Source organism: Podarcis bocagei (assembly GCF_964188305.1).
Source record: "Podarcis bocagei genome assembly, chromosome: 2".
NCBI classification, from domain to species: Eukaryota; Metazoa; Chordata; class Lepidosauria; order Squamata; family Lacertidae; genus Podarcis; species Podarcis bocagei.
In genome coordinates, this window is record NC_138126.1 from 99,965,394 (window position 1) to 99,978,388 (window position 12,995).

General features: G+C 44.7%; 1 protein-coding gene and 1 long non-coding RNA gene across 9 annotated transcripts in view; one reads left to right on the forward strand and one right to left on the reverse strand.

Annotated features, from left to right (window-relative positions):
• EPN3 (epsin 3) overlaps positions 1–9,079 on the forward strand; it is a 35,027-nt gene extending 25,948 nt beyond the window's left edge. For 4 of the 8 annotated variants that reach the window (XM_081184573.1, XM_081184577.1, XM_081184575.1 and 1 more), the window contains 6 exons: positions 247–351; positions 1,241–1,418; positions 2,619–2,927; positions 3,936–4,025; positions 5,872–6,102; positions 6,869–9,079. In XM_081184573.1, the coding sequence (XP_081040699.1) occupies positions 247–351; positions 1,241–1,418; positions 2,619–2,927; positions 3,936–4,025; positions 5,872–6,102; positions 6,869–7,194 (1,239 nt within the window). In that variant the 3' untranslated portion in view covers positions 7,195–9,079. The remainder of the gene's footprint in view (positions 1–246; positions 352–1,240; positions 1,419–2,618; positions 2,928–3,935; positions 4,026–5,871; positions 6,103–6,868) is intronic. The other 4 variants (XM_081184576.1, XM_081184579.1, XM_081184580.1 and 1 more) reach the window with 4 other exon arrangements.
• Positions 7,546–12,995, reverse strand: part of LOC308581910 — a 66,877-nt gene continuing 61,427 nt past the window's right edge. The window contains exon 2 of the long non-coding RNA XR_014005374.1: positions 7,546–7,864. This is a non-coding gene — a long non-coding RNA (uncharacterized lncRNA). The remainder of the gene's footprint in view (positions 7,865–12,995) is intronic.

The following is a 12,995-nucleotide window of genomic DNA, read 5'->3' on the forward strand; positions in this document are numbered from 1 at the left end:
CCAGCTATGTCCGCTTCTTTCTGCCTTCTGGGTCTTTTCTGGCTGGTATTTTTTTTAATATAACTTACATAGTTCTAAAAACTAACTGTTCCTAACAGAGAACAGTTTAACATGGGGTATAGAAGTATGGGAATGGAAAGGGCAGTTGCCACGCTTACCTAAATGATGGCCATGACCAGTATGAAATAATCTTTCATTTTTCTTGTATTCAGCTCATACCCCGTTGGCTGTTCATTTTGATTACAGGAAGTGAGGGCATGGCAAGGAGAAAACTCACTACTGCAGAGGGCATTGGAAGAAAGTCACCAGGGTGTGGAAGAAGAAGAAGAAGACAAGACCAAGAAAAGTCAGGTAGGAGGCACCAGCTGCTCCTATTGTGGTGGACATACATAAATATTTGCTTTGGTGTGTGCCAATTTGTATTCCACCTGTGCTAGCCCCACTGATCTCTCTGAAGTATCTATGGTGGCTTCTGCTTCAGATGGAATTGCAGATTGGTAATCCTGGGGCTGAAGTCCTTCCCACTCACTGCTGGTTACAGAGTGAGAATTTGTCCTGAGAGTTGCCCCTAAAATTAACAGTCAAACTGAAGAAAACCAGTCAGTTGCTCATACTCCATTTACAGTGGTACTTCAAGTTACAGACCCTTCAGGTTACAGACGCTTCAGGTTACAAATGCTTCAGGTTACAGATTCTGCTAACCCAGAAATAGTACCTCAGGTTAAGAACTTTACCTCAGGATGAGAACAGAAATCTCGCGGTGGCAGCAGGAGGCCCCATTAGCTAAAGTGGTACCTCAGGTTAAGAACAGTTTCAGGTTAAGAACGGAGCTCCGGAATGAATTAAGTTCTTAACCCGAGGTACCACTGTAATCTGGAGCCAAGTCCACTGGGTGGTTTTATTCATCTATTTATTGCACATAGATCCTGCTACACTCAGAAGAGCTTACAATGAGGTACCAATGCTTCTTCCATGCATTGGTGTTAGCTCTAACAATCCAACAGCATCAAGCAATTAAGAGACCATTCACACACTCATAGCTTGGGATCTTGTGTATAATTTTACTTTCTGAAGCTCTTTAGGAAGGGAGAAATTGCAACACCATGCCTCTGGAGAGTGGAAGGAAGCCCTCTGCTTTTTTGATAGCTTCCAAACCTGTACAGTCTTGGTGCAGTTTGAAGCGTACATGTTCTTGGGATCTCTAGGTCCTAATACATTTTATCCCTTTGTATCTTTCCAGTCTTCTGTGCTGGAGCTGGCAGACATTTTTGGACCGGCACCGATCACTTCTACCCACACTTCAGCTGACCCATGGGATATTCCAGGTGGGGGCAACAATCGATCTGTTGAGGTTTGGAATCATGATGCAGCCTTCTCTCCTCCAGCTCTGTCCTTGTCTACTTCTTGGGAGCATAACAGTAAGGATCTTTGCAGCCTCTTTCTTCTTTCTCCATTCCACCCACACACCTCTCCTATTCCATCCATGCTTTCAGCTTGGGCAAATGTTAACCCATTGTTTGCTATGGTTCTGCTTTGGGCTGCAGCGTTGACTAATCCATTTGCTTAAATCAGGGATAGGGAACCAGTTGCCTCCCAAATGATGCTGTTGGACTCTTAACTCCCATCAGCCCCAGCCAGCATGGCGAATGGGAGCTGGAGTCCATCATTCGGTGGGCAACAGATTCCCCAGCCTTGGCTTAAGTTTGTTGTTGTTATTATTATTATTATTATTATTATTATTATTATTATTATTATGGATGAAGAAGGTGCCCTGGTTACTGGAGGGGGAGGCAGATTTTTCTCTTTAAACATGTTTATTATTACTACAAGCAGGTGCCATCTTGGAAGAAGGGGCTTTCTCTCCTGCCCCCACCTTGTGTCTCATGCTCGAGATGTTCCTTCTACAATAGTTCCTTTTGGGTCATATATGTGCATCATCTACGTGTTCCCCACTCTTCAGAACACGTTGATGTGCAAACTTGTGCAAATTTAATCAATTAATTCTCATGCAATTGATCAACTAAGATTTCATAAATCAGGTAACCTCTCTAATGCTGTACCCATTCATCTGCTTCTAGCTTCATCAATACTTGCTCTTAAGTTTATTTTTTCTTTATTCATTTCCCCCCGTCCACATCCTGTCTACATTTTGTTTTTGTTTTTTTATAAGATATTTATTAAGATTTTCAAAGTATTACAAAATAAAAATAAAAAAGTAAGAAAATACAAAATAAAAATGGTTAAAAACAACTCATTCTTTCCATTACTTATTTTTCATTAGCTTATTTCCCGGACCTCCTCACACCTCCCTTTTCTGTATTCCAGTTCAGTTTGTTGGTTCAGCAAATCCTTACCCTCTTTGTTTATCCTAGTCTTTAATCTTAAGCTATTGTAACATTGAATTTTTACCTATTAATAATAATCCATTTTTCATATTCCCTTATAATATTACAGCTGAAAACCACTTAATTTCTATCCAACATCATTCTAACATTCCTTAATTTTACAGTATTTCTGTAGATAGTCTTTAAATTTCTTCCAATCTTCTTCCACCGACTCTTCTCCCTCACATCCTGTCTACATTTTGTTTCCCTTGACACTCCTTTCCCTCCCTCCAGATACCAAGTCCACCGTGGAATCAACAGGAACATCCTGGGGGCCCACGGCAGACCCTTGGGTGCCCGTATCTTCAGGGGATCCTCTAAGTAAGGCAGCATGTTCTACCAATCAAGCCTCTCCCTGGAACCTTCCTCATGCCTCTTCCTCCTCTGCTTCCTCTTCCGATCCATGGGGGGTCAAATCCCTGCCTTCGAGTGTCTCTTCATCGGACCCCTGGGGAAAGTCCTCACCCCCTGCACTAGTTCCTGCAGGCACTGCTTCTGCTGCTGACCCTTGGGGAGGCACTGTGGAGAAGTCTTCCACGTCTGGTAAGAGAAGCTCCTTTTCACTTGTAGTCAGTCCTCAATGCTGTAGAATTGTCCGGTTTCCCATTCCTTCCTTCAAAACTGCCAGCTGAAATTTCCCCAACTCTCTTGCTTTATGTGAGCCATGTCATGTGCTGTTTATCTACTCAGCTAGGGTGAGAAGCGGGACGCGGGTGGCGCTGTGGGTTAAACCACAGAGCCTAGGACTTGCCGATCAGAAGGTTAGCGGTTCGAATCCCCATGATGGCGTGAGCTCCCATTGTTCGGTCCCTACTCCCGCCAACCTAGCAGTTTGAAAGCACATCTAAGTGCAAGTAGATAAATAGGTACCGCTCCGGCGGGAAGATAAATGGCGTCTCTGGTTCGCCAGAAGCGGCTTAGTCATGCTGGCCACATGACCCGGAAGCTGTACGCCGGCTCCCTCGTCCAATAAAGCGAGATGAGCGCTGCAACCCCAGAGTTGGCTACGACTGGACCTAACAGTCAGGGGTCCCTTTACCTTTACCTAGGGTGAGAAGCAGATCTCTCCAGGTGGCCCAAGTGGCAAACCATAGGAGGGAGCCTAGAAGCACATGTTATAGAGATGGGACCAGCAGCTGTCATGCCAGGTTGTGCATGTGTATCTCTTTCTATTGATGCGAGAGAGTTCCATGTGCAGCTTCACGTAACATCCTGCAGCAGGACCACCTCTTCTCTGCTGCTGCTGCTGGGCTCCCAGTTCCAAGCAACAAACTGGTGATGGAGGGAGAGGATAAGCACATTCCCAGCCACCACTTTTCGAGAGCTCCCAAAGGGAATGTCTGTGGGAACTCTTTCCCCTGTTCTTCGTTTCCATTGGGAAGGACAACGTTGGGGATTCATTGTTAGTCCTGCTTTCCCCGAACTCCTAAATCAGCAGTGGTGTTGAGATGGGGTAGACAGAGCCAGTCCTACTCACTCAAAAGGGGGTGGGCCCAACTTATTTAGCACCCCCTCCCCTAAGCTTTCTTTGTGTCTTCAACTCCTCCATAGGCAGTGCTGCTTTTGACTTGTTTGCAAAACTACCTGAACACATGGATCAGCCAGAACATGACAGTTCTGGGAAATCCAACAGCCCAGTCGGTAAGTGAAAGGGACAGGTCCTCCATATGCACTTTCAGGCATCATTTTGATCCTATAATTTTGATGGCTGCCATGGAGGTAAATTTCACACATACTACTCTTCTTCTCCCACTGCTTTTGTTTCATAGCATGCATTCTGCTGGAAAATAAGTCCGTGGCTTTGCCCTTGCTTACACCTATCATGTTTTGATGATTAGTTCTAGCCTTAAAGCTCCAGAGCAGCTTTCCCTAACCTGGTGCCCTCCAGATGTGTTGGGCTCCCATTTTCATAATCCCTGATTATTGGCCACAGGGCCTGGGGTTGATTGGAATTGTAGTCCAAAAAATCTGGATGGCACAAGGTTGGGGAAAGCTGCTCTAGAGTTTCCATTCTGGTCTGATTCCCCACATTGGCAGTGAGTAGAGATGGCCTTTCAGGTGGTGCCTTCCAGCTCTACGCTTTCAATGGGGGCTGATGCCAATGCAACATTGGGAGCTCCTAAGATGGATTTTTAAAAAATGTCCATGTGCAAAGGTTATATTAGAATGTATTACCCACAAAAGGTTTCTAGCAGCAATCCCAATTTCCAAAGAGGTTTTTTTTTGGGGGGGGGACGCCTTAGAGAAGAAGCTTTAAAGTGGGACTTGAACGATGAGACAGCAACAAATGTGTGTTAAAGGAAGGCAGTGCTGAGCATTAGGACAATTATGTAAGCAATGCTTTATACTTTGAACAATGACACACCCACAGCAGCAATGGGCAGCAGCTCTCCAGGGGCATTTAGGCACATATCTTTCCCTATTCTGGAAAATTAAGTTCCTTTTAACTGGAGATTGAACTGGTAGGCTGTACACCTGCTGATGTAAGTCACACACACCCATCTCCTAAAGATGTACGGAAGTGCATCTGTGAAAATGGTGGATTCTTAAGTATGAAGGATTGTGGCAGAAATGCAGCGTGAATAAGATTCCATGTCCAGTGTGCTGGTTTTAGCCCTTTTCAAGCCCTAAATGGTTTCATCAATCTGGTTCCTCCCCCAGATGTTGTTGGACTACAACTCCTATTATCCCTGACCACTGGCTATGCTGGTTGGCTGGAGCTGATGAGAGTAGTAGTCCAAAAGATCTCAAGACCACCGACTTGTGGAAGGCTGACCTAGAGGATTCCTCCTCCTGCAGGAGCCTGATTGGCCCTTCTTAGGCCCTTCTCCAAATGTTATGATCATCAACTGGTGCCTCACCTTTGGGATACCTTCTCAAGAGAGATTTGCTTGGTGCCGTTCTCTTTCTCTTTCTGATGTCAACTTAACACCTTTGTATTTGCCCAGTCCTTGTAGTTCTATTAGAATGCATAAGAATCTTTGAGATGGAGTTTTATTGTTGCTCTGGCCCAACTAAGCAGGCATGCTAGCGGAAGCTAATGCAAGGTTTCCCACTAGGGCAATAAGGCTTCCCCATCTCCTCTCCTCACAACTCCCCCAAATCCATTCAGGAGGTTAAGGAGAACCTGGGCAGGGGGAGGAGAGGGATCATTCTGTTTGGGAAACAGAAATGCTTGCACTGACAGAATGATCAGACGCAAACAACTGAGTTATTCCATTTGCTTTCTGTTTTTGTGTTTCCACTGTAGTGATTTTTTTTTATTATATCTATCAAGCTATTGTTTTCATTCATTTCATCTTTTTTATCATTAGCCACTCTGAGAACTTCATCTGAAGATGAGCCAATACAGTACATCTAAGAAAGGACTGAATAATTAATTGATTAAATGAGAACCCAGCAGGAAATGTGGGGCAAACCATGGAGTATCTCAGTGAAAAGGAACAGAAATAACACATCCTCCCTCTCTCTCTCTTATTGTTGGTAGATGTGGACCTGTTTGGTGACCTTATTCCAAGCACGAAAGAGAATGGAGTCAAGAATAAGGACGTTTTTGATATTGCAGGTTTAGGAGACTCTCTTCCTGATTCAAAGAAGGAGAAGAAAGACAGCAAAACGCCAGAGGCCTTTCTTGGCCCAAATGCCTCTTCTCTGGTTAATCTGGACTCCTTGGTCACAGCCCCTCAGAACCTGATGTCTCGTAATCCATTTCTGGCAGGTAGGCCTTATAGGCAGAATAGATCCATTAGCAATTCTGTCCCACAGTTTTGCCCAGAGTTTTGTAACGTGGCTAGCCCTACCATTAGGCCAACTGGGGTGGCAGCTGTCCCAGGCAGCAGATGGGAGGTAGTGTTCATGTGATGGACAGAACCGTGTGTGTCACATGGCTGCCCTACACTCCTGGAGCTAGCCTACTGACCTCAGGTGCAGTGGAAGATGCTTTCTTATTGCCAGTCTAATCAGTTTGGTCAGTGTTTATATGTGGAATGGGGGGGTCCATCTTACCATTTGCTTCAGGCAGCAACATGCCTTGTCTCAATCTTGTTTGGTGCCCACATTTGATTGCACTCAGCCTAGCACATTAGTTCCCCATTGTACAGTCCGCTCCCTAACGCCTGCCACACAGAGCTGCTATTCATCCTCCCCTCCTCTTTTTACTGGGCCCATTTCTTCACTGGAACTAGTCCTTGTCAGAAATTTCAGACTTGTTGATATTTGCCAGTTGCCGTGATTGGTGCTCAGGCCTTCTCTGCTTTTGACTCTAAAACTTGGAACTCAAAATATGTGGCAAAATGGGAACCCTCAGCAACACGTTTCCACACTTTCCTTATTTAACATTAGAGTGTTTGGGTCACATGGTTGTAGATACTGCCATATTTGTGTGCATTTTTTAAAAAACAGGGGGAGGGGAGCTTCACTTCCTTGGCCTCTGACCTTTGGAATGATGTGCTGATGACTTCTCTCCCTCCCTCTCCTTCTTCCAGGTCTCAGCACACCTTCTCCCACCAACCCATTCAACGTCATGGACCAGCCCAAACCAACTCTCAACCAGATGCGGACCAGCTCCCCAGTGCCCACCATAGCTATGGGGATGACCATGAACTCCATGACCTACAGTGCTTCACTCCCTCTCCCACTCAGCAGCATCCCACCAGCAATGGCCCTCCCGGCCTCCATGAGTGCCTTCCCTCAGACTGGAGCAGGGCCTTTCCCAGAGCTACCTGGCAACTTGCCTCAACCTCTCCTACCACTGTCTGGCTCAGGTCCCCCGCCACTACCTTCTCAAGGCGGTATGAACCCTTTCCTCTGAGAAGACTCTTGTTGGTGTCATGCAAACTGTTCTCTTGCTCCTTCCCCAGCTGCTATGGAAAACCTCCCATGCAAAATGGCTTTGTGGGCACATTAGTTTTGATGGGGGTGGGAGGAAATGTCTCCCTGGAAACTCTTCTCTAGTTTCTACCTAAGCCAAAGAGATTCATAAGCAAGAATCTCCTTGTTTGGTGGCCTACGGAAGAACCAATCGCTCCATCATGTTGAACATTGCCTGGAGTCTGCTGCCTCTGATGGAGAACTGGGACATCCCTGCCACTAGCTGGCCTTGTTTTGATGGGTACCCAGGAGATGGGAGATCTTTTAAGAAGGGCTTGAGTTTTCAAGGGTCTTCATTCTCCAGTGCTTTTATGTTGGTACACACAGAGGCTAGGATAAAATAAAAATTAACTCATGGAAGATTGTCCCTTCAGAGGGAAGGGAATCAAATTATTTCGTAACCTGCATGGAAAACACAAAAACGTTTTGCCAAGGCTTGCAGTGGCACTGCGTGCATGACAGTCTCACTTCTGGAAATCAGGATAGGTCAGCAAGTATAGCACTGTTATACATTAGAGGAGGAAATCCAATTTCTTTTTCCACAGTCACTTTCACTGGGTCCCTTAATGAAGGGCAGTCTCTTCCTCAGTTGCTCTTGTCCTCCAGTTACACTATTGGGGGGGGGGAATAGATATATTCAGAAGTCTGCAACTAGAAAACCTTCCTGACTGTAAAAATAAACAGCAGCAGCACACACATTCTTCTTTGTGCACCCTTCATTCTGCTTACAATTTTTGGAGCAAAGTTGATACGTTTTGAGACTGGTTATGGGAAGGAGGTGTAACAGCATCAAGAACAACAGCCTGACCACTGGAAGTCTGGCCCAACCTCTTCTGGCTTCTAATTCTTGAGTAGCAAATTTGCCCAAATTACTACCCAGGCTAGAAACTTGCCTTGTTAAAAAAAAAGCTCCTGAACTTGGATGCTCAGGATTCTGAAGAAGCATTACACTTTGCACTAGGAGAGCACAATTCTCAGTCTCTTGTTTCTGCCCAGATGTTCCTTCATTCCAAATCCGATGTCTCTGCCACTTGCGTTTCTGCCTCCTTCGGTCCGAACAACGTTTTCCTTTGACCCCTCAGTAATCATTTGAGGAATCCAGTTTCTCCTTTGTTATCATCATGGACAACCTCTTAGTTATATGCTTGATCACAGACTTTTGTTGCTGTCCCCAGCGCCTACCTCTCAAGCCACAAACTCAAAAACATGGGATACCTGCGACTGAGGGGCACTCCAGAAAGTGCAGATTCCACAGTGGAAAAGGGTGTTTGAATGAAGTTTGCGAAACTCACGAGGAAGTTCTGGACTGCTTTAATGGAGGCAAATGATGGAGGTCATTGTTTGAATATGATGTCGGGAATCCTGACTCCGTGATGATAAAACTTTATTATTGTGCTTGATGGCCTTGGAGCATTTCATTTTGGGGCTTAAACTTGCTTTAAAAACTCGAGAGAGAGATAAATGTATCAATAGGTGCGTTATCTTCAGTTCAGCCAAACTCTCCTTCCAAGCTGGAATGGCAGAGACAGAGTGTATGTACAGCATGAAGTTAAATCCCAGTTACCAACTGTGTCTTAATCTAGGATTTCAGCATGCCAATACAAGATTCATCTGCAGGACAAGATGTTTGTGGAGCACTGATCCAGCTAGAATAAGCTTGAGGTGGGATGTGAATAGGGGGCCAGGCATGGAGAGCATTGTGGTACAATCATTGAAGTTTTGTTGCCTATGCTTAAGCAATCACCATACCAATACAACTTTTCTGGCTATAATGGAACATAAAGAGGGGGGAGGGAAATAAGAAGTCAATAAAAAGTTCAAATATGCTTGAGGTTTCACACTTCATAATGGATTTCTTTTCTGTGTTAAATCACCTTCCTTCTCTTCAGGTTTGATCAAAGGGGTCTCAACTAAGGTTGCACACCTTTCGAAGGAAAAGAGTGGCTTGTGGGGAGGAGGTGTCCTGCTGTCTTTTAATAGCCCGACTATTTACTTCTTTTATGCCTGCACACTGCCTCTATTGGCAGCTGCTTCAGTTACATCTTTGTTTGAAAACTAGGGTTTCGTCTTTCCAGCTATACAGGCCACTCAATTCAGAGCCAGGCCAAAGCTCTTCGGTCTTAGTATAAATGGACAATTGCCATGACATGAAATCACCATTCAAATATGGTTATGTGACAACAGTACAAAGACAATTCAGAGTGTCAGCAATGTCCCTTGCCCTCACTCTCAACAGGCAAACATTTTCCCACCTGCATGCAACTCCTTGTGAGCTTTGCTGACTATTCACTGTTGGAGAGAGCATGATAATGCAGTAGCTGGACCTCCAGGCTGTTTTGAAATGCCTTGACAGTGCAAATGTCCTTATGCTAATTAATAACTAGAATCCATGGTGCACCATGTGATCAAAAACAGGAAGATTTTTGAGGTCCTTGAGCAGTCTTCTATAGCAACCTGTGTTGACAAGATTGTAGTCTAGTGGAGCCTTTGTTATTTGCTAACTGCAGGAAGTTGAGTCCTTTCCGAGCTGAAATGAATGAAAGCTGCTAACTCAAGTTCAAAACAAATCAGCATACCTCTTGTTTGCCATGTTAAGGTAACAAGCTAGACGTGTGCTGATTTGTTTTGAACTGCATTTGAGAGGCCTGGGTTTCTGCAGTCCATGCTAAAAAGAATAATATTCAGCACTGGTCTGTAGTTCCCCTTGAGATGAATGTAATGGAAAATTCACTGATGTTCTTGCTGGCAAATTAAAACCATTTACAGTCTTGCATGGCTGCATTCCCTAGGCATTTGTTTATTGCTTGCCAGCACAGGTAATGAGAGGGCATCACCTAGATATCTCAAAAACAGGATTCTCTTTAATGCCTGCTAGTTATTTCATTTACATTGGGTCAGGAAGACACAGGTTGCTTCCATGCTAGGGCCCATTAGCGTGACCTTCTATAATGCTTCATTAGGAAGTCCTGGTTAGGAAAAGAACTCTGCAATGTTAATCAAAAATTACCTACTCGTAGCTTTTGGTCATTTTATTGTTTGCTCAGGTTGCTGTAGGAGAACATTAGTGATGAAACGCAAAACAAAATAAAAGAGAGATTGGCATTAATGGTAATTAAGGGGTATCAGTAATCTTGCTGCTATGCTTAAGGAGATGCAATAACACAGGCAGAAGTTTCAAGCAAGCTCTTAATTACAAGCACAGGAGCCCCAAAAAGTCTCACTATAACTTTGGCTGTCCACACTGGACAGGTTTGCACTACAATGGCATTTTGATGCAAAATGTCCCTCACCCCAACCACCCATAATCAGATCAAGTATGCCTCTGGATACCAGTTGCTGTGACTCACAAGTGTGGAGAGTGCTGCTCTGATCTTTCTCTTAACCTATTTTGGAAGGGCCCAAATACAGCGATTAAAATAAAATAATATCTTAGCTCAGTCACAAGAGAAGTCCTTTCTGTTTGACTCCAGCTATTGAACTTTGTAATGTTTCCAAAGGAACATGGTTTTTCAAAACCATTCATTCGCAAGATTTAAATAATAGGTTTTGATGAACCCATTACTCAGCATTGAAACGTCTACATGTGTCACTGTATGCCATGAGGTATGTATACTATGCTAGTAGAAAGGTATCTCATCTTTTCTAAGGGCATTATTATAGATTTGCTTTGGAAATGGTTGCTGTAAAGTAAGCTGAGTGATAACCAGGGACAAAGCAGGGATGGGGAGCCTGTGGCACTTCAAATGTTGGACTACGGCTCCCATCAACACCAGCCAGCATGGCCAATGATCAGGGACAATAGACATTGTAGTCCAACATCATTTCGTGGGCCACGGGTTCCCCCCACCCCTTGCTCTTAGGGCAAGAGAAACGTAGTCAAAATGCAGAGTTGTTGGAAGGTTCGTAAAGGTAAAGGGACCCCTGACCATTAGGTCCAGTTGTGGCCGACTCTGGGGTTGTGGTGCTCATCTCGCTTTATTGGCCGAGGGAGCCAGCGTACAGCTTCCAGGTCATGTGTCCAGCATGACTAAGCCGCTTCTGGCGAACCAGAGCAGCGCACGGAAACGCCGTTTACCTTTCCGTCGGAGCGGTACCTATTTATCTACTTGCACTTTGACGTGCTTTCGAACTGCTAGGTGGGCAGAAGCAGGGACTGAGCAACGGGAGCTCACCCTGTTGCGGGGATTTGAACCGCCAACCTTCTGTTCGGCAAGTCCTAGGCTCTGTGGTTTAGACCACAGCGCCACCCGCGTCCAGGAAGGTTCATAAGGATATCACAAATCACTGCTGCGAGAGGCTTAGAAATGAAGGTTGAGAAAGGAATGGGGAATATTTGTTTCCCCATATCTTCTTGACTCTAGCTCCATTAATCTCCAGCTGGCATGCTCACTTGTCAGGGATGACGGGGGTTGCAGTTTAACAACATTTGGAGGGCCATAGATGGCCCACCCTGATATAAAGCAACAATAGTGGTGGGGGACGGAGGAGGATCTGTTTTAGGCTGTCTTGAGAAGTTAATGAATTATAACCCAATTATTAACGGGGTTCTGTGACTGGTTGCTATTCTGATTTTGTGAAAGCTTTTATCATAAATGATATCTGAACAGCACTGTGGCCCTCCACAATTTGAATCAATATAGTAGCTTGGAAAGTGCCATTTAAAATTAAAACAAGCAAACAAACCTTTAGGTGGATGAGATTAGACTATTTCAGTTAGATCTGCTTCTGCCCAGGCATAGGAGAAAACAGATTAAATTCCCAGTTTCAAATGGGCATGGGTGGGGTTTAAATCTGATCATTAAGATGCTGACACACAAGTTTGTGGGTAAGTATACTCACTGACTTGGCAGTTCCCCAGCCAATATGCTCCATGTCTTTTATATGCTGACAGTATATAAAGCTCATATTCTGTGCCACCACTCTGAAACTTCAGAAAAGACTGCAGAGATTGGCTCCATCAGAGCTGCTGTTTTCATTAATGTATCTAACTGAAAAATGCATAGGGCGTTAAGGAATTTGCTGCCCCAAGAAGTAGCGATGGCCACCAATTTAGAAGGGAAATAGACAATGTAATGAACATTTAGGCTATTAATGGCCACTAGCCATGATGTAGATAGGTACATGCTACCTCCAGTCAGGACCAGAGTCAACGTGCCTCTGAATACCAGTCCCTGGGGAACCATTGTGGCACAAGCCCCCCATATTATCTTTTTCAGGCTTTCCAGGTGCATCGTCCTGGTTGGCCACTGAGAGAAACAAGAAGCTCAGCTAGATGGTCTGATTCAGCAGCCTTTTCTGAAGTGGTTTGCCTCCCTGGTTTTTCTAGCACCAAGCACCATTTTTATTTGGACGGGTAGAAGTCGTGTGGGTGCTGTCTTTCTCCCTTTTCTGGCCCCCAAGGGCATTTTAAGGCAAGGGGTTAGAAGCAGTGATGTGGATGTGGTCCCTACTTGCTCCATAGGCTGTTTTTTTCATTTTTATTTATACTGTATTGGCCCGAATATAAGCCATATCTGCAAATAAGCCGCACCTTTAAAACTCAAGAAGAAGAAAAAAGACAACACCCAAATATAAGCCACCCGGTTAAAATTGTGTCTTATGCTGGTGTTGGTGGTCCTAGGAGCTACGCGCTGCTGTGGCGCCTGCCATCTTGCCTCACCAGAAGTCCCGTAAAAGCCAATTTTTGTAAGGTTGCGAATTTAAGCCGCACTTTTAACTTTTCATGGTAGGAATTTGGAAAAA